Source organism: Loxodonta africana, chromosome 16 (genome assembly GCF_030014295.1).
Source record: "Loxodonta africana isolate mLoxAfr1 chromosome 16, mLoxAfr1.hap2, whole genome shotgun sequence".
Lineage (NCBI taxonomy): Eukaryota > Metazoa > Chordata > Mammalia > Proboscidea > Elephantidae > Loxodonta > Loxodonta africana.
This window is the reverse complement of record NC_087357.1, coordinates 56,325,468-56,351,287: the sequence shown is the minus strand read 5'-3', so window position 1 is coordinate 56,351,287 and position 25,820 is coordinate 56,325,468. Positions and strand designations below refer to the sequence as shown.

Genomic DNA, 25,820 nt, shown 5'->3' with positions numbered 1-25,820 from the left:
ACTGTGCATATATATGGAAAGCTTCTACTGCACTTTTAATAGCTATGAAAAACACAACACATCCTATAAAGCAATGCAAGGCAAATTTTTGGAAAATAAATTAGCCCAATATGCTTTTAAAATATGACCTGCATGATCTGTATACTTAAGATGGTCACAATAACCTCCATCAGTTACCTTCACAGCACTGGTGTTATTCTGAGACCCTCGGACTATGACAGTAGCACCATACATTCGGGAACGCTGTTTAAATGACACTGAAATGTTGTATGTTTGTGATATGTGCTGAATAGAGGGGGAGTTAGGATCGGGAACTGGTTGAAGAATTCCAGCGATTGGTAGCTCAAACATCAGCACCAAAGGAAGCAGCTCCTGAAATGAAATTATGAGAACTCAAAGCATAAATTTAAAGCATTATACATTTAGTTACCTATGTCTAACTCATTAGCTCTTTTTTTGAAGATGGAATTTTAAAACATAAATTGTGTTTATTATAGACTTACGATGGGTAGGCTACATAAGGTTTCTTAAAAGGAAAGGAACTTTTGTGAAACTTGACAGTTTGTAACTTATGGTGACTGTGGCATTTTTCCCCAGGCCTCTTTTTGATCATTTCAAAATCATCACAGAAACTGAGTCAGAATAAATCCAGAATATCTCTAAGAAACATCTTAAATGGAAAAGCGTTTGTAAGTAACATAGGAAAGCATTTTTTAAAGATCTATGAAAAGTTTAGATAAGAAATGCCAAAGTAGACATAAGACAACTTCTGCCAGTATTTCTACTTATTTGGATGTGTTATTTGGTTATAAAACAATGAAGTGTGATATTTTCAACGCCTTCTAATGCAAATGTTGCTGACACTGGTTTACAATATTAAACTAATAGTTACCCGAATTCTGACTCGGGCAGATTCTACTCCTGATGGTTGTCCTGCTATAGATACCTGCGGAAGTAAGAAAACAGAGAGATTTATTTTAATTGAATCCACATCTACATTTCCAGTTATCTACATCCTTGTATTTAAAGTGTCATCCAGGAAAAAAACAGCATCAGCATTATACTGGCACTTGTATCTTAGGTCCCAACCCAGACTCTCTTGATTAGAATTTTCATTTTAACAAGATCTTCAGATGATCTGTGTCAACTGGTCTACATCACACTCTGTCTGATTCCTAGACTTACCTAAAACCCCACACGTCCCATGAGGCCAGCCTCCTCCATAATTACTCTTCTTCATTATATTTTCCTTCTCATTTTAACTCTTTGCACACAAGTAGAATGTCAATATAAAATGATATGGCTGCACTAGGTTCTGAAAGTACTGAAATACTTCCATTGTAGTTGTTGTGAGGTACAGTTGAGTCAATTTTGACTCACAGTGACCTCATGTGACAGAACAGAACTGTCCCGTAGGGTTTTCTAGGCTTAATCTTTAAGGGACCAGATTGTCAGGTCTTCCTCCCGTGAAGCTGCTGAGTGGGTCTGAATCGCCAACCTATTGGTTAGCAGCAGAACATTTAACCATTGTGCTACCAGGTCTCCTTACTAGTTTGTAAATAATTAGTGCACCAACACCCAAGGATCTTCCTATGATCCCTCAACCAAAGAAACAGCATTGCAGGGAGAGGTACTCCAGGACACTGCTCTTGGAGCTGGTGCCCATGCCATAAAAAAAAAAAAAATACTAGTCACTAAATATGTTGAATATTGCCCTTTTTTTTTCACCATGGCTGTCTAGCTAGTCCCCTGTGTAGGCATCCCACTGTCACCATACATCCTTGAGGAGAAAAGACCATTATCTTCTGGCCAGCACAGCTCCTAGTATCATGACCAGCTTAGAAGAGAGAAGACTTCCAAATAATACAAACAACACTATCTCTTCTTCAAGTATTGAAAGTGCTTTCATGTAGACAGATGAGTTCCATTTGTTTCCAAATAGAAGAACTAAAAAGAATATGCATGAACTAGAAAAAGAAAAAGAACTCTGTTGCTGGTGAACTGATTCTGAATTCATTCAATGTATGGAGGAAGTATGTGGATGGGTGGGCTGCATATGGTACCTACGCACCACCTTTCAGAAGGTAATCTGGTGTAGCCTGGGGGACCACTTGGTGGGACACTGCAGACAGAAACCAGGCAGTAGATAGGGGCTGGGGACTTGGCAAGCTTTCAGGTCTGTTCCTAACTGACATGCCATCTGAACCTTCCCTTAAGGCTCTCATTTTATGCAGTCCTCTCTTTCTCCCCTGTCTTCTACCAACAATTTAGAGATCAAGACTTTAGGTTCCGTCTGTAGCTCATCTTCTCAAGAGAGCAGAGCACCTTCAATCTCCTTGTGGGGTTGCACAATCTGTGCTACATGCCATCTCTTTTTTTTTTTCCTTTTGTTCTCATCTCTCAAAAATGATATGCCTATTGAAGATTAAGGCTGTAATCCATCCCATGAAAGTTCATATGAAAAGACAAATCACCTGGTTGCTTTTTTCTGCCTGGTTATTCCTGTTGGAATCTGGAAAGTGGATGTGACATCCTGTTTCTTCCATCACTTTTTTAATATTGTTGCCACCCTTGCCGATTACATGAGAATGTTCTGTATGTGAAACATCCATCTTCAAGGTGACCCGGTTGCTCTATGCAGAAATAATGTATTATTTCTCAATGCATGAACAAAGAAGGAACAACCTCCAAAACAGCTTTCCCTTAAGGGAATAATATTAACAAAAAGTGACCCCGTAGGAAATCCTGAAGATTTCTTAATAAAAACCACGTTACATTATCAATGCTCAATTCCCATCTATTTCTCTTTGGCTATAAAAAACGAATTCTCATTTTAAGATAAGTTCGTCACAAGAAATAGTAAGATACACTCTTTACAAGATAATTTTTTTGGAAAGTGGGCCTTAAATGAAATCAGTCACAATTACAAATAAATTACTCATTTTCTTTTTAATAGACCTTGTTGTTGAATCATTTAAGTAATTAAAAACATGAAAAAGTTACAAGATTAAAAATGTGCATGCCAGTAGGGCTATGGAATTAAGTTAATAGAAAGCTAGAAATAAAAATAGAGCTCAAAACTGTGAACAGGGAAAAATTTGCAGGTGTTGCTTTCACTTCTACATTATTTTACGTCAAACCTTACGATATAAATTATTCTCGTTCTTAGGAAGAAGAGCAAGGAAGAGCTCACAAAACTTAGTCTCTAGCAGTGAAAAGGGCTTAAGTAAGCCCATAGGAAGTATAAGATTAGTTATATTAAACCAAAATATAAAATTCAAAGACATAATGACTAAAAACATTATGTTCATCTTGGGATCCACGTATCCAAATTTGAGAAATTCAGTGTTGTAGAACTGTAAAGACTGACATGAAATCTCTTCTCACGCATTAGAATGATATTGGAAACTTTATCCTTTAGAGGGTTACACTAGACAGTGAACATACAAGATGTCAAAACTACCAATAATCTTACCCCCTTCTGATTGCTTTTTTAAGCTTATAGCACTAAATACTTCGATTTTCAAACTTAGTTCTTTTCATTTAAGCTTTAAAATATACGAAAAAAATACATCTTTATGTTTTTCTTTTTTGAAGAAGAAAATTCTAAAATATTTAATAATTAGAAGGTAAATAATTATAAAAAGTAAAAAATAAAGCAGAAAAGAAAGAGGAAGATACCAGAAATCCTATCAATAAAATATGTGACAGCATAACATGGTGGTTAAGAGCCAGGCACCCTGGCTTTAAATCCTACCCTCAATTTACCAGTTTTGGGATCCTGGGAAAATTATTTAATATCTCTGAGCTGAGTTGTTTATGAGGATTAAACAAATTAACACTTGTAAAATAGAAAGTGCTTAGCAAAGTGCCTGGCACATAATAAGTGCTTGAGAAGTATTTATTAAAGAAAATAAATTCTCTCAAACGAGTACAAAATTTTACATATTTGTATTTCCCTTCTATTTTTCTATACCATGTTTGCATGTGGGAGGGGGTGCGAGAGGAAGTGTTCAATTTCAGGCCTTATCTTACCACCCCCCCCCCACAGCTATACAGAAGATCACTTTGATTTTCTACTGGCCTCATAAAGGCAAAGATGCTAAATCTTGCAATCTTTATCATTTACCCTGAACTAACTGGGGCCAATACCTATCTCTGAAGATAGTATATATTATCTTCATAAAATGTGTATATATATATATACACACACATAATATACATACATATGTATACATATATACATACACATACATGTGCGTATATACATATATATAATATTGTGCAATTAGAACGTGAGAATCTACTCAAATTTTAAACAGAACTTCCCATCCATTGTAGAATCACACAAGCTTATTTTAAAACCCACCATTACTTTATCCTGGTTTTTCTTCTCCAAATGGTTCTTTCATAACAGCATGAAGCAGCCCTTGCAGAGACAAGGTTCTGACATCTCAGAGTCCTTAACATTCACTTACTTTTGTGTCTAAGACAGACATGATCATTTCCTTGGCTTCTTTAACATCTTCTTTCTTTCCAGAAACCTTAATATGGGGATCTGTATGAAATCAGAAACAAAGCGGTCACACAAAACTCCCAAACTCTGTTAAATTAATGTCACAATATAAGAAAAAGCATTACATAATTCATATTTAGCTCATTCTAGGGGTGTTACCATTGTAGTAAAACAGGAATATAAAAAATATTCATATCGTACATTTATCTATGGCTTTTGTTCCTTCTGAAAACTGGCTAAACCACTTATATTTAATTGTTAAATAATTATGCCACATAATTATTTTTAAACAACTGAGGCATGTATAAGTTCCATTCATTAATTAAGCTCTTTCTACATTTCAGGCTCTGTTCTAAGGGTTTACATGCATTAACTCATTCCATCCACACGGCTCTTTTTTTTTTTTTTCCACACGGCTCTAGTGGTTTTTCAGAGGAAACTAAGGTAGTTCATAGGGGAAACTAAGGCAGAGAGAGGTTCAGTTTACCTTGCCCCAGAAAACCATTCAAAGCATTGGCTGTATAAGTCAACATCTTCCAACTCTAGACCCACACTTTACATCATGAGATGACTTAATTTAGAAATATTCTTGCAGGTCAATAGGGAGGAAAAATCTTATTTTTCAGAATATTTAATTTAGTATTTATTCAGAATTAATATATCTATTGCTTGTTACTGCTGCTAAATTTTATAAAGAAAAGAATTTCTTCACTCAACAAAGATTTCCTGAATATGTGCTAGGTCCCAGGCACTGTTCTAGGTGCTGGTGGGAGAAGAAAACTGGCAAAAAGCCCTGTCCACATGCGCTTACAGAAATGAAATGTGTAAGCAGACAGAAATGAGCCAAATAAATAAACAAATAATCTAGTAGATTAGAACATAAATGCTATGGAAAAACAGAAAAAGTAGAGCAAGATAAAAGAGTCAGGAGTTGCAGGGTTGAAAATGGGGGCGGAGTTTAGGCCTCATTGATAAAGTGAGAAATCTAAGTAAAGGCTTAATTAAAGGAGGTGAAGCATTTGGCCAAGGTGGAATATTCCAGGCAGAGAGAGATACTGGGCTGAGGCCTCAGGGTGAGGACATGCTTTTTCAGGTCCTTTAGTCAGGTTTTCAGGTTATCCCAAGAATCTAGGTGTTCTATTCCCCTATATGTCAGCCTGATGGCAGACCATGGCCATTTGGGGTAAGCAGAAAGGTCTATACACATTAGAAATAAAGCTGAGTAACATAGTTTATTATCATTAACATTGATAACCTATACATTCATGGAGCGCCTACAATGCACTAAGTTCCTGCTGAGTCCTTTACATACCACTCTATGCATCAGGTCCAGGATAGAGTCTGCCAATGTTTACTGAGCACCTTCCACAATTAAGAAGCAGTTCTGTTTGAGTCCTTTAAAAAAACTCTTCTAAATTATCCATTCTCAAGGATAAGGATTCAGAATTCCTCGGTGGGGATACTCTCTAAACTATATATACTTCCCCCGTACTGTGATCGCCTCATCTTGAAGTCCGGTAAAAGATCAAGAATAAGTAAACCATATTCTCAAGATTTAATTTAAAAAACCAAACCCACTGTGGTCGAGTCCATCCCGACTCATAGTAACCCTACAGGACAAAGTAGAATAGAACTGGCCCATAGGGTTTTCAAGGAGCGGCTGGTGGATTCAAACTGCCGAACTTTTGTTTAGCAGCCAAGCTCTTAACCACTGCACCGCCAGGGCTCCACGAGGTGTAATTAGGAAATAAAAAATAAAGAGAAAAAGAGGGAGGGATGGGGGAAGGAAGGGAAAGAAGGAAGAGAAAGAAGGAAGGAAGGAGGGAGGAAATTTTTCCCTAAAGCTACCCTAAGAGTTAGGATGGTAAAACCATGGTTAACAACAGTGCAGGAGCTTCCAGGTTCAGGAATACATCTCTGATCTCTGGCCTCCGGGGAGACATCCCAGCAGCTGTGCTTATTTAAGTCGGTGCCATCACCTCCAGCCCCCACCCCACCCCAGGCTGCTTCTCCTGGGGGCTGCTCTTGGCCTTAAGTACTTCTTACGCTGTTCTCTAATTCTTCCTCTGACACTTGCCCTGTCTCAAGGGGACTTGTGAAGATCAAAGGCCCTAAGATTGGCTGAAACTTCCCGCAATGTTTCAATATTGGATATTATAAAGTGTGGGGTCTAAAAGCAGGCAAAAGTGACTTCCAACCGCCACAAGCTGTGAGAACACTAGCGGCAGCATGTCATGCTTGCGTTCTTTGCTTGCCCCCAACACATCCTAACTAGGACCATCTTGTCTCTGTAACATTCTAGCCAACTTTTGCCACAATTATGTAAACACACAGTTTCATCAATAATTGTTATTACATTCATTATAACTCTCCAAGGCAATATTTACATAAACAGGCTGTCTACGGTCAACATTTCGGTTTCAGCTATCCTCAGCTTTGGTTTGAATTACTGTAGGCTGACACTGATGATAATCTATACCGAAAATGTTTGCTGCTAAGGTGGGTGATCAGAACCCAGTGTTACTCAAAACATGCCTGCTCATACGACTCACTGTACCCAATGCTGTCGAGTGGATTCCGACTCCTAGTGACTCTATAGGGCAGAGTAGACTGTGGTACTTCTTAGAATACAGGTTCCTGGGCTCAAGGGTCGCAATGAATCAGAATTGACTCCTTGGCAATGGGTTTTTATTTTTTTGTTTCCTTTTGAGGGGGGTCTCAAGGAGCTGGGAATTGGCATTATCGCAGGCTTTCCAAGTGACTCTTAAATCAAGTACAGAGAACAACAGATTGAACCCCATAACAAATTTTGATGCAGTCTCTAAATAAGTCTAATATATATGACATAAAGTGCTTCTATGGAATAAACATTTATTTTTCTCATAAATTAAGTATTTGAGTGGTAGGATAATCTGAAAACCTATTACTTTACAGCCTGGATACTCACATTAACATCCCTATGCATTTGTAGAGGGACAGTGAACCTTAGATCTAATTTAACAAAGAACCTGGTTTCCCACCAGTCTTTGCATCAACAAAACAATAAACACAAAATGCAAAAGCCTCAACTGAAAATCTTTTATTTTAAAGTGAAAGAGCACCATCTAGTGACCACAAACAGAAATTATCATAGGACACAGACACACAAAGGCCCATAAACACAAAACACACCCATAGACACCAACATGTAACATCAAACTGTCTGCAGGACTTGAATCAGGGCTTGTTTGTAAAATGGTCCCTATTTGAACAATCCAGTCTCATAAGGACAGAGAAAAAGAAACATTTTAAAATGCTGGTTTAGACTGCTAAGGCAGCTAGTGGCATTATATGGTTCATTCTCTCTTTAAAAAAAGCTTAAAAGTTATGTACAGGATGTGTGCTCTTATTCCAAGGGGAACTTCATTTACTCTGATTAAATCCGGCTTTCAATGGCTGTCCCAGTTTGCAGTTAAAGTTTGTCCATGTGATACCACAAGGGCCTAGGTTTCATTCACACCCATTCTGAAAATACTTGACAAAGAAAAGTTGAAGTTATAAACCATATTAATAAACATAAAACAAGGAAGACATTAGCTATCAAGAGTGTTTAAATATGGCAGAGAAATGGGGAAAAGTGTACAGCTCCTTCCTCCCAATTTGGGTATGAAAGTTCTCAGATATTTGCTCTAAAAATAATATTCATTACTTGATAATCAACCTTCAAGTTCCCTGTCTTAATCAGTTTTGGAACTAGCATAGTCCCAAACAAATGGTAGACACTCCATAAATGGACTGATGGCTCCCATATTTTAGAAAATGGTTAAATACAGACGGACGTGATAGAAGCCTATGAGAAGAGTCGAAACCTCATATCCAAGGTGACTATATGTCCTATACATGCAGTCTGATTTCCAATATTCTGATCTCAGTACCTCCATGAATATATGGAAAACTATCAGCTATTCAGAGTCCCCTGGGTGGTGCAAATGGTTAACATGCTTGGCTGCTAATGGAAAGGTTGGTGGTTCAAGTCCACCTAGAGGCATCTTGGAAGAAAGGCCAGGTGTCCTACTTCTGAAAAATGAGCCATTGAAAACCCTATGGAACACAGTTCTACTCTGACACACATGGGGTTGCCATGGATCAGAATTGGCTCCACAGCAAGTGGTGTCAGGTATTCATCCATATTTTTGGTTTTTAGATACCTGTTCAAACCTACCAGCCACTCTGTGGGAGAAAGATGTGGCAGCCTGCTTCCATAAAGATTTACAGCCTTGGAAACCCCACAGGGCACTTCTACTCTATCCTACAGGGCCACTCTGAGTCAGTCTAACCGACGGTAGTGGGTTTGATTTTTTTTTGCTTCTTTTAGATAAGTGCACCACTCATCTGCTCACATCTCTCTGCTGTCGTTCTATAGAAGAGAGGAAGGCCAGGTGGTAGTTCATCCTTCACTAATATGACGCTGTAGGACATGGGTGTCAAATAGGTATTTTATATGTGTATACTGTAAAAGACCAAAAAAAAGAGGCCTTTAAAAAAAAAGCTGCACTTTTTGAATGAAAAGTCTTATGATGTTCATATAGAAATCCATAAGGAATTGATAAAGCAACAATCGTTTTCATAAGAACCATATTTTCAATAAAAGTCAATTTTGAAGAGTTGGGAGGTTTATATGAACATAAGTGAAGTTTAGTTATGGTTTTAAAATATTACCTCTTGGTATTATGTCTTCTACTTTCTGGTTTTCCATCCTTAGAAATACTTCCATTCCTGAAAAAGTTGTTGTTAGGTGCCATCCAGTTGGTTCCAACTCATAACGACCCCATGTACAACAGAAGGAAACACTGCCCAGTCCTGCACCATCCTCACAACTGTTGCTATGTTTGAGCCCATCGTTGCAGCCACTATGTCAATCCATCTTATTGTGGGTCTTCCTCTTTTTTCATCGATCCTCTACTTTACCAAGCATGATGTCCTTCTCTAGGGACTGGTCGACATTTCACCATCTTCCCATCTAAGGAGCATTCTGGTTGTACTTCTTCCAACCCCGGCTACCCGCTGCCATCGAGTTGATTCCAACTCATCACAACCCTATAGGACAGAGTAGAGCTGCCCCATAGAGCCTGGTGGATTCGAACTGCCGACTTTTTGGTTAGCAGTCGTCTCTTAACCACTACACCACAGGGGTTTCTGCTTCTAACACAGACCTGTTTATTCTTCTGGCAGCCCATGGTATATTCAATATTCTTCATCAACAGCATCATTCAAAGACATTAATTCTTTTTCGGTCTTCCTCATACACTGTCTAGCTTTCTCATGCATATGAGGCAACTGAAAATACCATGGCTTGGAAAAAGTTAGTCAATATTTTACTGCCTTTTCCTTCTTTCCTTAAACCTAAATCTCCTTCCTACTCCACTCTACTGCCAAACTCTTAACCATTGCGCCACCAGGGCTCCATCCCACAGCACAGTCTACTGGAAATGCTCCTGTCAGCCATTTTGTCGCATTTATTATGCTACAGAAAGTAATGTGCTGCTGACACAGGATGAGCTTACGCCATAAATCTTTTGCCAATAATCCGTTGGTACCTATTTTTCTGTCCGCATGATTGAGTGCTGCTGAGTGAAAGATTCAGCCCTAAAAATTCACAGCAATCCTTTCATTCTCAGCTTGTTCTTTTGTGGAGATAAACATGACAGAAAAACACTAACCCCATTCTTCCCACCCACAACACCCCATTCCTCCCACCTATGTTGTTAGCTGTCATTGAGTCGATTTTCAACTCATAGCAACTACATATAACAGAGCAGAATGGCACCATAGAATTTTCTAGACTGTAATGATTATGGAAGCAAATTGCCAGGCTTTTCTCTCACAGAGTGGCTGGGTGGTTTGAACTGCTAACCTTTCAGTTAGCAGATGAACGCTTAACTCTTGCACCACCAGGGCTCTTTCCTCCCACCCCAAAATAAAAGACACCGTATTAGAGTTGTACTTTTGCTTATGGGAAAAAGGTCTACATCATGGCTTGTAATCAGAATGACTTTGGTACATGCACATAACCAAAGCTGTCCAACTGGCCATAAATCCCTAAGAAGAGACCAGAGGATAGAGCTTATTTTCTGCCACTTCTAAGCTCTTCTCACTTTTGTTTTAAGTTCCCTTTTTCTTTTTTTTGAAGAGTCTTAGCTTCTAAAACTGTTTAACCAAGAGGAACATCAGTCAGGGCTCTTAGGCCACAAATGTCAGGTCATCTCCACCTACATCGGAAATCCCCTGCAGCTCCTGGGAAACATATCAAGAGTTTGGCAAGTAATTCCAAAGTAGTAATGGCCAATTCTTTAATATACGGAAGCTCGTGGCCCTAGGTTTAGGATTCTGTCAAAAAGCCAACATATGCGGAGTATCAGAAGAGGCCAGACATCTGAGGGCATGGCCTGACTGGAATCACACAGGGAAAGGCTAGGAAAAGCCAGCAGATGTCACAATGAGTGTATTAACATTTAATGACTCTGTCTCTGCAATCAGCTGCCAATTCCCTTCATGTTGTGGTGAAAACATGTAGATTCCACAGTCATAATAGTAGTTTTGAATCCCAACTTAGCCATAAACAAGCTCTGTCACCTTGCAAAGTTACTGCATCTCTGGAACACGGTTTCTTCAAAAAAAAAAAAAAAAGAGCCAGAGTTTGGTTAGATCATTGCTACACTTTCTAAATCTAAATTCCTTTGTTGAAAAACAGTAGTATAAGGTTCCCGAATCAAGCTAACCTGATAAACTTTACTTTCTAATTTTTTTGGTATCTCATGATAGGTAGCTTATCAAAAATAGCATAATTTAAAATGTTTCCAAAAACTTTACGCTGCAGAGGTAAACACACACACACAAAAAAAATGTGTCTAAAAATAGCCACCTGCCACATGAGGGAAGAACAACAGCCCCTAAGCCTTGGGGATGGATCCATAACTGGGTTCAGAGACAGCCAGCTTGGGCTTTCCTTTTGTTTTGTACACTCTGAGAGTGTGCAGTTTTTTAGCAAAGTGGATGTAACGTATGTTCACTCCCACCCCTCCCGGCATTTCCGGAATAACGTGCCTTCAGGCATGAAACAAATGCGTTGACAGCCCCATATGGAGAAGGGATTCTACTTCAAGCCCTAGTTTGAGCCATGTTATAGCTCACAACTACATGCCATCCAATATGTCTGCTATTTTGATCACTTTTCCTTTAGGCTGGCAAATCATCAACAGCAAAAGGGAATTCAACTCAGTCAACGGCCACGGCCCATATTTTCCTGTGAAACCAGAGTCCTCCTCTAGCCTCATGAAAAATAGACTTTCCCTTTTAAACAAAAACTTTATACGGGTCAAATAACATACCAGTATCATATATATATATATATATTTAATGAAGATATATGCTTTATCACAAGATGGAGAAAACCTGAGCTGACTCATTAAACCTGACTGGAAATGATTTTAAAAGAATGAAACAGGACGACAGGAAGGCAATGCACTATTAGCTTATTTTGTAGCCAGTAATATAGATTCCAGATTCCTTCAAGCAATGCTTTTTCACAACAAGAATTCCAATAAACTGAGTTAGAATAAAAGGATAGGGAGTAGAGCTGTAGAGGGGAAGGAAGAGGACACTATTTTCAGAGCCCAAGCCAACCATATTTAAGGCAAAATACTGGTGAGCAGCCACAACATGTCAGATGGTCCACCTAGGTTAGCGGGGGGGAAAAAAAGAAAACCTTTTGTCTGCATCCTCTAAACTAACCCTGTTGTTTTAGGATAAGGCATAAAATCATTCTCATCTACCTTGTTTTAAAACAGAAAAAAAAAAAATCTCCTGACAAGCCAGGTGGAAAAGAAGGGGAGTAGACAGCAGGATGTACAAAAGTAAATGTACTTCAAATTATAAAACCTAATTTTCATGGGAAAAAGGTTCCCATCAGTATCCGCAATCAGTCTACAGACCACAGTGCCCCAGAATAACTTCCCAACGAAATTCCATTTGGCAAAATAAAAATTAATACTCAACAGGAGAAACAAAATATTCTCGACATGAGAGTGACGTGAATAAAACGAAAGGCAGAAAGGAGGACAAGCTCCTTAAGAAGTATTTCATGCCAACTCTCTGGCAATGACTGGAGGTGGAGTGGTGCCCTCTCCACTAAGGTAATAAAATGTGGACAAGCTCTTGCAGAGGTGCATTCACTAACAGGATGGAGCATCATGGACCCTTAATCAACCGGGTAGAAAAGAGCTCCCAGCTTGAGAAGACCCAAAACTAACTGGAAGTTAAACAAGAGCCTTTGCTGATGGAATGCCAGTATTTCCAACAGAATCAGTACTAGGAGAGCTCAAAATACAATGATGCTATGTTATCATAATTGCTCTTCCCTGATCTTTCAACTTTAAGAGGAAATAAGGCCTAAGAGGGAACAGGTAAATTGGGCACATGCCTCTTCTTTGTTAAGATTTCTATGTGCCTTATCAAAGCTGATTATTCAATCAGTTACAGAGACTCAGCAAAAACCCAGAAATAATCTGAGGAAATGCTAACAAGGTATAAAGCAAAACCAAGGAGTACCAAATGAAATAAGCAAGAACAGATGTACTTAATTAAGGAGTATGAGACTTGGAAAAGGGTAAACTAACTTAACTTATAAACCACCTTATCTTATGCAATGTAAACTGAGCTCCATGTGTAACTGCAGAGTTGCTGTTCAGGTAGGAGGGCAGAAAAAAATCCAAAGCACAAGAGAAATCTGGCCTCAGAACCTGGAAGGTAGAAAAAGAAAGCTAAAAACATAAAGCCTAACTCAATGAGAGAGATAAGGAAGAAGATTCTGGGAAGGGGAGGAAAGGAAACTAAGCACCAGGAGGAAATCTGGAATCTTGGAACGGTTTGTTAATAACACTGCAAAGAAATCATGGTTAGTGCTAGATTACTGCAAAGGAGGACGTTCACAACCAAGCCCAAGCCACACCAAGTCATGAGGCAATAATGCAAGGACCCAGAATGAGAAAGGACATGTAAAAGAAAGTAATGTCAAATAGCAGTGCTCTGGAATGGAAATGGGATCCCCGGCCAGGTACTCAGTGGTCCCTTTTATTAATGAGTGGGGATGGAAAATCATACCAGGATAAAGGATCCCCCAGAAACTGAGATAACAGCAAGTTATTCAAGAACTTCTAGGAGCCAGAATTCTCCAAAGAATATTGATGTTCACAGTATACACAACAGGTCCCAGATGTATCGCCTATGGTCTAAACCCAAAACACTATTCTGTGGCTGAGGCAGTTTGTTTCTTTTTACAACAGCTGGGACTATTTGTGAAAAATCTTAACACATGACTGCTGGTTGCCAGTACAGGATAAGTAAGCACACATTTAAGGGTTCACAAACGTTAGACTAGGAAAGTCCTGTGAACGAAGACTTGACCACATCATACCACATATGTAATCTTTTTTTGTTGTTGTTATATGTCCAGCCTACTAAGAGAAGAAATTTAAGAAACCAGAAATTCTGCCTTTTGAGGATATTCAAGACAATTAATGTTGTACCTAGGAAACAGCAAAACTCTCAGGAATTCAGTTCTAAAGATAACTTACTAGGCTGAGACTGGCATTAAAATTCTCCACCTTTCGCTACTTTGTTGTAAGACCTAGTGAGAAAGTTTTATATGTTGTACTTATTATTGTTAGGTGCTGTCAAGTTGGTTCCGGCTCATTTTCAACCCTATGTACAACAGAACAAAACACTCCCTGGTCCTGAGCCATCCTCACAATCATTGCTATGTTTGAGACCATTGTTGCAGCCACTGTGTCAATCCACCTTGTTGAGGGTCTTCTTTTTCGCTGACCCTCTACCAAGCAAGATATCTTTCTCCAGGGACATGTCCAAACTATGTGGACATCATCCTTGCTTCTAAGGAGCATTCTTCTTCAGTCTTCTTTATTCACCGTCCAGCTTTCAACGCAAATACCATGGATTGAGCCAGGCACACCTTAGTCCTCAAGGTGTCTGCTTTGCTTTTTAACACCTTAAAATGGTCTTTTGCAGCATATTTGCCCAATGCAATGTGTCGTTTGATTTCTTGACTCCTCCTTCCATGGGCATTGATTGTGGATCCAAGTAAAATGAAATTCTTGACAACATAAGAGTAGCTAATTCTGGATTCACTGATCCTGCGTGTTAAAGACTGTTTCAAGCATGTTCATCATCTCAAGAAAGTCAGCAATCTTCACCAAAATTAAAAGTACCTAACGGTAGGTAAAAGCCCTGGTGGTGTAGTGGTTAAGAGCTGAGCTGCTGACCAAGAGGTTGGCAGTTCGAATCCACCAACCGTTCCTTGGAAACCAGAGGGGCTAGTTCTACTCTGTTCTACAGGGTCGCTATGAGTTGGAATCTACTCGACAGCAACAAGTTTGGTTTTTTGGTTTAATGTTAGGTAGGAGCCCTGGTGGTACAGTGGTTAAGAGTTCAGCTGCTAACCAAAAGGTCAGCAGTTTGAATTCTCCAGCGGCTCCTCGGAAACTCTATGGGGCAGCTATACTGTGTCCTAGAAGGTCACTATGAGTCAGAATCAACCCGATAGCAACGGTTTTTCTTTCTTTCTTCCTTTTTTTTTTGGTTTTAATGTTAGGTAAACGGACTTTAAGAAGTTTCTCATTCTGAAAATGCCTATCTGCAAGTCCTTTCTTTTTACTCTCACTTTCTACAGATTAGTTGAGCCGGTATTAAGTGTTTTTATGAAGCCATACATACCAGAAACAATATTCATACCCCTTCCCCCAACTGTATATTATTTGTCTCCTCTATACTTTTGGTAACTGATTCCCATAAGTAGGAACCAAGGGTCTTAATCTTTCAGTCCTATGCAAGTTATACCTTTTTTTTGGGAAAAAAACAGAATTAAAATTGTTAAATAACAACTTCAAAATTGTTTTTAAAAAAAAATCTAAAGTTTCCTTGAAGCCTAACAATTTCTAAATTCTGGCTTAAATTCTCAATTAAAAATTTGAGAGTTCAAGATTTTAAAACTGGATTTTGTTCTAAGAACAACAACACATGGGCTTCTCACCAAATATTACAGAAAATAAACAATACCCTCATGCAATAGGTAAGAGTGACCATCTAGTCCCATCTTCCCTAAAAGAAAGATATGGTTCTTAAACAAAAATTTTCTATACAAAGGGTTCCTATAAATGAAGAAAAAAACACAAATTCCCCCATAGGAAAATGGATAAAAGACATGGATAAATAACTGAAAAGAAAAAATGGTCAATAAATACAATATTCAACTTTACTAATCATTTTTATATATAAAATTGGCAAAGATTTTAAAAATTATAAGGCTAACAAGGATATAGTTAGATAAATACTCTAATATACGATTGGTACAAATAAAAATTGGTATAAAATGGAAAGTAATTTGAAATATTAATGAATCATAATACAATAATTTCATTTCAAGGATATATACACAGAGAGAGAAAGAGGAAAAAGGGGAAATAAATTGTTTATTAAGTTAGTTCTAAGTAGTAGGTTCCTAGGTAATTTTTATTTTATTTTATGCTTCAAAGCTTTTCTGTATTTTCTACAATGAAGAAGTACTGCATTTATAATGTAGGGGGAAAAATACTCATACCTTAAAAGATTACCTGTATCAGTAAAGTCTGAGAAAATAAATTCACTCAAACTATATCTTTGTACCTTAAAATAAAAGGTATTTAAGTCTGAATTTCTTGTTTTCTAAGTACAATGTTTCAAGAATTCCCTTAAAAAATGAGACCTTTAAATGTTAATGGTAATGGCAATAGTGCTTTTTCAATGAGGCAAAGTTCCTTCTTTTGCATCCACAGTTCTGTGACAGGCTTTTTGCCATGCGGTTTCTCAACTTCATGTCTTTTTACTTGTTGTGTCCTTACCCATAGTATTTTATTAACATACTTGGGCTCTGAACACACACTTCCCCAGTGAAAGTGCAACAAGAATATATAATGATGGGGTTAACTGCAATGATGGGGTTAACTGCAATGATGGGGTTAACTGCAATGATGGGGTTAACTGCAATGATGGGGTTAACTGCAATGATGGGGTTAACTGCAGTTGAAAGACACGGTTGGAACAGACTCCAAATAGTTGGTGAAGGTCATATGTTTATGGCCACCACTGACTACAGGCAGAATTCTTTCAAACATTCATGGCCACGTCTCTCTTTTTCTTTGGCAATGGTTTTCAAAATAAGTGGAAATAAGAACAATCCTGGCTGTGGGGGGTATACTGCTCTTTCTTGAAAGAATTCTCCGATGTCCCCCCAAGCAAAGACATTTAGAAAAGCAGTATTTACATACCATTCTCAGGATGTGATTAAGTCACCCATTAATGTAAGTAAATAGCCTCAAGGGACAGTGCCCTCATAACAACTAGTTCACCAGGAATACATCTAACAAGATCCTTTATTTGCCTTTTCAGTAGAGAACTCCAAGTCTTGAAAATGGTAGCAGACATTGCACTAGTGATGCTCCATTTGCCCCACCCCCAGCTCCATTCTATGCCTTCTCTCTGCTCTGATTTCATGCCCAAGAAGCTGAACCAGAGTCTCTGGCAGTAGCCACATGGCTCCATGACTATAATCTCTGCTGGGCAGTCCCTTGCTACAGTTCCCTTTTTCATAGAACTCCCATAATACCTTGTGCTCTTCTTGTTCCTTCAGTCGTAGGGTGATAATGCTTCCAGCTGTTGCTAAATTTTATGCCTCACGATCTACTAATAAGCATTTGTCCCCTTAGCCATATATACACTGTACATAGCCCTTTTGTTACAACTTTCTTATTTAAATTGTTTGGAGTTAATTCTCTGTTCTGTTAGACCATGACCTTTCTTCTCTCAATGAGAAAATGTGCAGGGGCCTGGAGGTTGTAAAGTAGAGAACCCCACATTCAATATTTGTGCTAGTCTCTTTTCTCTAGAAAAGCAGAAACTTTTAGGGGGTGGACTCCATGCCTCATATAGATTAGAAATAATATTCCATAGATCTTTTTGAAAGAATTTATTTCTTCTAAGCTATTAATCAGTACAAATCGATTTCACAAATATAGTAGAAAACCACTACTGTAGTTTTTCTCTTTATTTTCTTTAGTTTTGCACAAAGGATATGCAAATACATTTTCATCACATGATCACATCTATTCTAGAACATTACTGGAAGTATCTTGGCACCTTCAGATGCTCTGTGATAGATGTCCGTTGAAATGTTTATAGGGCCTTTGAGAAATATGCATGTATTCAGCAGCATTTTTTGAATTTCTTTAATGTAATATTTTTCCTCGATTTTATACAAGCTTTTACCTCTAAAGGCATTTGTTTGTGTGTTCACCAACAAAAAATATTTTTATAATACATATAATATATATTTTTGCCAACTCCGAATCTATGGAAGTAAGATTACTGTAACCACTAAATCATTCTAAAGTCAGAGCATCTTACTGGAAGGAGATGCCCATGATCTCTGTGGAGTCTGTGAATCTGCCCACAATTGCATTCAAAGACTGCATCAGTAAATTTTTCCGAGTGGATCTACAGATTGTCAAAAAAGACTGATGTCACCTCTCACCCCAAAAGCTAAGAATTCTTGGTCTAAGACAGCATATTTTAAGATATCTGAAGGATTCAACTCTGGTTTGGCATTATTGAAAGCTGGGACATTTATCTTTTATAAAATCTATTCACAAATTTTCAACAATTATGTATATTTTTAACGAGAAATTTAGAAATTATATTTTAACAAGCATTTATTGGTATGAGGCACCGGGCCAGTCCTTGAGGGAATAAACAAGGACTATACATCCCAGAGGAAACCCTGGTGGCATAGTGGTTAAGTGTTACGGCTGCTAACCAGAGGGTTGGCAGTTTGAATCTGCCAGGCGCTCCTTGGAAACTCTATGGGGCAGTTCTACTCTGTCCTATAGGGTCGCTATAAGTCGGAATTGACTCGACAGCACTGGGTTTGGTTTGGGTTTTGGATACATCCCAGATGCTTGGTCAGTTTTTTTAAAAATGATTCTTGGTCAGTTTTTTTTTTTTTTTTTAAGTGAAATTGCATTCCCATCACTAAAAGTACTTTGTTCCATGTAAACTAGTTATTCCTTTTATTTTTCAACAATCAGATTTTTAGTATAATTTCAGCAATTACATTTAAAACCTGAACGCTTACCAATAAAGATGACACCAAATTTTATTCATCATTACTTTCAGTCATTGTAAGAGACAAAGGAGAAGACATTAACAAACAAAAGAATAGAAGGTTTGTGAAAGATGTCACAACTGGAACAAGTTGCTGATTAATTCCCTCTCTCTCTTTTAAAAAATTCTACCTACTTTATCAGAGGGAAAAATGCTACAACTTTTTATCCTTCTGCTACGGAAATAAATCTTTAGTCAAAAGATGAAATCTTTTCTCAGAATCTATGTCAGCTCCTTGAATTATATCAAAGAACTTCAGGCCTGGAATGGAACATTAAGTTGTAGTCTTCCCTCACTCCCTTCATCAAGGCTCAGAGTGCCCACCCTGGGCCAGGGCACATCTTCCTAACTGGAGTCACGGTGAAGATCATAAATGGTCCATGCCAGGTAAGTGACCATAGATTTAAGGAGTTCCAACTCTGGGCATGCTCTCTTCTATAAAAAATTCTTCCCAAACTGTCACCTAGATTGCCAACACATTTTAATGACAGAAAGTAAACTGTTTTGCCAATAAGCAAAGGAAGCAAAGGTTAGCTGTTAAAAATCATTAACCTTCAGTGACTATCCAACATTATAGACTGTGGGCTTCAAAACTCTCATGTTCAGCTCTCTCTTCCATTATCTCCCTTTACACAATCTGCACTATAACCAAATCAAAGCACTCACTGTTACACCAAAATGTCCTATAGTTTCCTATCTTCATGCCTCTGTGCATTATTATCTGAACCTCAGGCCATAATACCCTGCCCTGCCATTCAATCCTCACCATCGTAAGATCAACCCAAATGCCATATTTTGGCAGATCCTTCTAAGCATGAAGTACATCTCTACCTCTGCTGGCTTCCCATAATACCCCTCAGTCCTCTAATAACCCCTATCGTGTGCTACTCTATTATCCACAGATAGTTCATCTTCTCTTTAGTCTGTAGGAGTCTTGATCTGATGATGGGAGACACTGTGACTACTGTATTCTCTACAGAACCTGATATTTACTGAATCTTACAATACAGGCACTAGATAACTATCTGTATTTCACAGGCATGACCAATATCTATTGCCCCATCGTTTTCACACACTTGTCCCTGTTCCTCCACACTCCCTTTGGCACATCTATGACAGCCCTTAAAACAGCCATCACTACTGTCTTGACCATTTTCTCTTTGGGCAAACACCCGGGCTTTCCTCAGTTGTTCCTTCTATGAATTGATTCTAAGTCAGAAAACCTTTTTTTTTTGAATCCTCAAGTGCCTTCTACAGGTTATGGAATAAAGTAGGTGCTCAATACATACAGATAGTTGTGAAGAGTAAACTATATTCAGAGGGATAGCATAATAAGCTTAGCACAGTGTCTCTGACATAGTGAGTACTCCACAAATGTCAGCTATGAGTTTCTGGGTATGCAAACGTTTGAGCACTTGACTACTAGCTGAAAGGATGGCTATCTGAACTCACCCAGAGGCACCCTTGGAAGACAGGTGATCAGCTTGTGAAAAATCAGCCATTGAAAACCCATGGAACAGTTCTACTCTGCACACATGGGGTTGCCATAAGCCGGAATTGACTCTGTAGCAGCAAAAAACAACAACACTTTTAAATTTACAATTACTACAACAGTTACCACCCTAGATCTGCTATGGACATATTCTTGTTTGCTCTTATCTCTTTTGGGCATGTGCTCAGATTAGCAGAGTCTAACAGGTCTAATGACTTCTTTAAAGTGAAAAACAAAGATGTCACCTTGAGGACTAAGGTAACCCTGACCCAAGCCATGGTGTTTTTGATAACCTCCTATGCATGCAAAAGCTTGAAAATTAATAAAGAAGACCGAAGAAAAATTGACACCTTTGAACTGTGGTGCTGGCGAAGCATATTGAATACACCATGGACTGCCAAAAGAATGAACAAATCTGTCTTGGAAGAAGTACAACCAAAATGTTCCTTAGAAGCAAGGATAGTGAGACTACATCTCACATACTTTGGACATGTTATCAGGAGGGACCAGTCCCTGAAGAAGGACGCCATGCTTGGTAAAGTAGAGGGTCAGCGAAGAAGAGGAAGACCCTCGATGAGATGGACTGTCAGTGGCTGCAACAATGGGCTCAAGCATAGCAACAATGTGGAGGATGGCGCAGGACGGGGCAGTGTTTCATTCTATTGTGCGCAGGGCCACTATTAGTCTGAACAGACTCCACGGCACCTAACAAAAACAACAGGTCTCTATAACCTCCTAGTCCCTCTGTTAATGGTGTCTGGGATGGCGTTTATCACAGCATTTCCGCCACAACACATGCTGGCCCAGAGTGACTCTGAACAACCAAAACCTCAGAGCTTTCTCATATCAACTGAGTTAAGCTCTGTATTTCCCCTCACTGGACCATCAAATCAACTGCAAAAACTTTTCTTTTTTTATTATGGTTTTGGTATAAGTTACATTAAAACATTTCATATTCACTTTATTATCTTAGTGTTTGCATTTTTTGTTTTGATTTGCCTTTTTAATGGGAAACTCCCATTTGACAGCATCATCCTCATAAAGTGAGATATGATAAACAAGAATTCAAAGATATAACTCTTATTCCTGCTTTTCAGAAAAATTTATACATGCTATTTGACATTTGATATGCTTATTTTTCCTCATTTTTAAGGAGTATTAAGAATGCACAGCCTATCAGCATGGCAACTCCTCAAAGATATGTTCCTTCTGCAGTTCACAGAAGGATAACATTTGAATAGAGTAAGACAAGAATAAAAATGAGATGTGTTCACTTTGCAATCACCTCACCATTCCCCACCTAAAGAAAAAAGAAAAGGCTGAAAGAGGAAAAAAGCAAAATATCAGATTAGGTCATTGTGACTGTAATGGGAATTCTAAAACCTGAAAATTAATAAAGGCTAACTTATTATTAATCTTTATTATCATTAGAGGTGCTCGTATAATTTATATAGTGCATGAAGGCAGTGGTGGTTCAGTGGCAGAGTGCTCGCCTTCCATATGGGAGACCAGGGTTTGATTCCCAGCCAATGCACCTCATGCACAGCCAACACCTGACTGTCAGTGGAGGTTTGCATGTTGCTCTGATGCTGCATAGTTTTCAGTGGAGCTTCTACAGTAAGATGGACCGGGAAGAAGGCATGCACGATGGTTAAGGTTGTGTGTCAACTTGGCTGGGCCATGATTCTCAGTGGTTTGGCAGTTATGTAATGATGTAGTCATCCTTCATGATGTGATCTGATCAGTTGTAAGAGGAGTGTCCTCAGGGGTGTGGCCTGCATCCAATATATATCTGGATGTTCTGGAAAAGCTTGCTTGCTTGCTCTGGATCCTGTATCCATCTCGTCATCATCTGACCTCCAGTTCTTAGAAGAGCCAGTGGTCTGCCATATATCGTGCCGATCTTGGCATTTATCAGCCTCCACAGCCTGTGAGCCAGCAGCCTGCCGTCTTACCTGTTGATTTTGGGATTCGTCAGCTTCTGCAGCCTATGAGCAAGCGGCCTGCTACCTGATCTGCTAATCTTGGATTCATCAGTCCCTGCAGCTATGTGAGTCAGGAGAAGCCTCCAGCCTGATGCCTAACCCATGGACTTGGGACTGCCAGCTTCTAAAACTGCATGAGCCATTTTTTCTTGAGATAAATCTCTCTCTCTATATATACATATGTATGCGTGTGTACATATATATATATACACATACATACATATATACATATGCTTCACTGGTTTTGCTTCTCTAGAGAACCCACCCTAAAACAGCAGGGTAATCTATTTCTGAAAATCCTATGGCTCACCACAGTTCAATCTGCAATCACTGGGATGATGCAGGATCAGGTGTTATGGCGATGATGTAGGACTGGGCAGTGTTTTGTTCCATTGTGCATGGGGTCACCATGAGTTGAAACTTGACTCAACAGCAGCCAACAGCAATAATAAATATAGTACATAGTACACTATATAATACAGCACATTATACTATATCTCTAATTTTAGAGATGCTAGTATGAATTCCTGCTATATCTGCAATATCCATTTTTAACAATAGACCCTCTCAATGATATTTAACCCACTAAAAAGCCCACTGCAATGATATTTATGTTTTAAAAAATACAGCAGAAGAGTTTTAAGCAAAACTTAAAAAATTAAACTAGGTCATATCTACTATAGATTATAAAAGATCACTTAGAAAATTTTAATGGAATTTTTGAATAATAATTTTGCAGTAATAATTAAAGAACTGGTTTAAACAGCTTTAAATGAACATAAAGACATGTAAACTTGAAACATCTTACAGTCGTACTTCCAAAGCTTTTGAAATGTTCATACTAATAAGTACAAAAGTCCTCAATGCACAATACTTTAACACTTCCTATTTCACAGTCCACATTTGGGAACTTAAGCTCCAAACCTGAAATGTTTTGCACTGCCCTCACTCCCTACCTGCCAAAAAATAATTATCGTACAGTTAGTGAAGTACAGGGTTAAAGTAAAAGCCCCCAAATAAAGCCATCGATAGTCACATAACATTTTCCAAATAAAAATAACAACTATTGAGTTTCTGAGTTCAGAACTGTTTAGGTAAATACAGTAAGGTCAATAGAAGTTCAGAGAGTACTCATTAAAATATAGAGGTAAACAGAATTTTTTTAATTGAAGAATATATGCGACATGGTATTTACATTCAAAATGGTATAAAATTCTTCCTTAATTAAATATTTCTGGGTTTTTAATTAAATATGCACAGAAAAAGAGGGACTGTTTTGAAAAGAAATCTTACTAACTCCTTCAGTTGCTGACTCTGGAATGATACAAATTTTATTATGTTTTACATCACTAAAGAAATAGAAACGCGTACGTTAAGAAATAAAGCATTTTCCTGCTCCTCCACCAATAATTCCCCCCATTGCAAGGGGAACAACAAAGCAGAAAATGTACCCTCATGGGATTATTCTTTTAATATATTATTGCATCGAACTCCAGCTTTCCTGCCAGCCAGTGCCCCTGCCATTCCCCCTGTATATATCCAAGGCTAGAGCTGGCCTTAATCTGGTTCGCAGATTGTGTTTTCTTGGAACATTATGTAGCATGAACCACCTCTGCAACTACCAGACACCAAGCAGCAATATAATTGGAGAGCAGTACCATTGTCCTGCCAGAAACTATCAAGACTTTCAAACCAGCAGAAGGCAGCTTCAGGGGTGACTAAGAATGGAACTGAGCCAAAAGGGAATAATTTCTGTGTTGCTTCCAAAAACACAATGCATACTCTAATGCTCTAGCGCTATCGAGGACCGCAAAGATTTCCTATGTCCTTAGGGACTAACTTTATCCTGTGCCTGGAAAGAGAGGGTATTTGGATTCACTGGCATCTTGCAACAGGCCTACCCCTCCCTGTAACATCTGCTTTCGTTAATTAATTTTTTTCTTTTTCTTTTTCAAATACACTTTATTATTTTTTTTAGAACAGTTTAAGGTTTACAGAAAAATTGAGCAGAAAGCACAGAGTTTCCATACCCTCCCTCTGCTCCCTGCTCCGTTTCCCCTTTTATGAATATGCTGCATTTGTATGGTGCATTTTTATAATTTATAAATGAATACTTAATACATTATTATTAACTGAAGTCCACTGTTGACATTAGGGTTCACTCTTTGTGTTGTACAGTTCTGTGGGCTTTGACAAATGCATAACGTCACACACCCACCATCATAATATCATACAGAATCGTTTCACTATAAACCTGAAAAAACCACCTGTTGCCATCAGGTCAATTCTGACTCACAGAGGCCCTATGGGACAGAGTAGAACTGCCTCACAGGGTTTTCCAGGAGCAGCTTGTAGACTTGAACTTCCTACTTTTTGGTTAGCAATAGAGCTTTTAACCACTGCGCCAGGCACCAGAGCTCCAGTTTCACTCTGCTTCACCTAAAAATCCCCTGTGCCCCCTATTCATCCCTTTCTCCTTCCCCTGATATTGACGAAATTTTATCAGGACTTTTTTCTTTTAATGAGGTGAGTCAGAGGAAGAAATGGAACTGGTATCAGGTTTTCTGACGTGAATATTAATAAGTGCAGACGCATTAGAGGAATCCTTTTTGAGCAAGAGGAAAAGATTAAAAAAAATTAAAATTAAAAAAAAAAAGTTTTCCCCTCTGAGTCCTTGCCTCACGAACCAAAAGTTTAGTTCTAGGGCTCCAAAGAAATGTTCGACTGCCTCATCCGTGCTCTAGCCTATTCGGAATTATTTTTCAGGTAAATTTTCAAATCTTAGATATTAATGAGATTCGCCTGTTCTTGAGAGAGTGCACGTGTCAGGATTCACACTGGGAATTCTGTATTATGGTCAAGTTCACTAACGTGAACTTCACTAATTCAGACTATGAAGAGCTTTGAGCTAGGCTGGGCTTTACCTTTACTTTGGATGTGAAGAAAGTGCTTGATAAGTAAATGAACGTGAATAAAGTGTTTGGACAAGAGAGAGACTTTTCAAACACTAGCAGATCCTTTAGAAGAACAACTTACATACATTTAATCTACATGCTGCCTATAAAACCATAATAACTATTCATTAAACTGGTCTCCCAGGGGCTATTAGGCCATACTCTGGTTATGTAATCCAAAGGAGGTAAAGAAAACTCTCTTCTAATAAAAAGTATGTAGACATCACCTTGATTTTTCCAGATGAGTAATGACTCACTGAAATGTTTGATCTCATGTAATCAGTTGATTAGTCCCAGAGGGGCTGATGAGTTTGTGCAGGTTTATTCCTCCATCTTGATTCCTTCAGTGTCCCTGAATTTCAGCCCACTGATTTTATATGTTTACCTCTACTCTACTAGGCAAGGATAAAGAAAATGAGAGGCATAAAACTTGAACCAACTTGTTTTCCTGTTTTAGAAGGAAGAAAGTCAGAAACATCCAGGAAAGAACTAAAAAATGGAAATTATTCATCAATTTCAAGGCTGTATGTTTCTCTTCCCTTGACTCCAGAGTGGGTTTTATGCTTCCTTAGAACTTCTGCCTTTCTGCTACAACAGCACATATATAGGTATCACCTTCTTCACTT

At 38.4% G+C, this 25,820-nt stretch overlaps 1 protein-coding gene across 3 annotated transcripts in view; it reads right to left on the bottom strand.

The window, feature by feature from the left end:
• BICC1 (BicC family RNA binding protein 1) overlaps positions 1–25,820 on the bottom strand; it is a 348,944-nt gene that overhangs the window by 44,181 nt on the left and 278,943 nt on the right. For all 3 annotated transcript variants that reach the window (XM_064269616.1, XM_064269617.1, XM_064269615.1), the window contains exons 4-7: positions 4,479–4,558; positions 2,475–2,633; positions 893–946; positions 178–372 (exon numbers count right to left, since the gene is read on the bottom strand). In XM_064269616.1, coding sequence (XP_064125686.1) covers positions 178–372; positions 893–946; positions 2,475–2,633; positions 4,479–4,558 — 488 coding nt within the window. The remainder of the gene's footprint in view (positions 1–177; positions 373–892; positions 947–2,474; positions 2,634–4,478; positions 4,559–25,820) is intronic.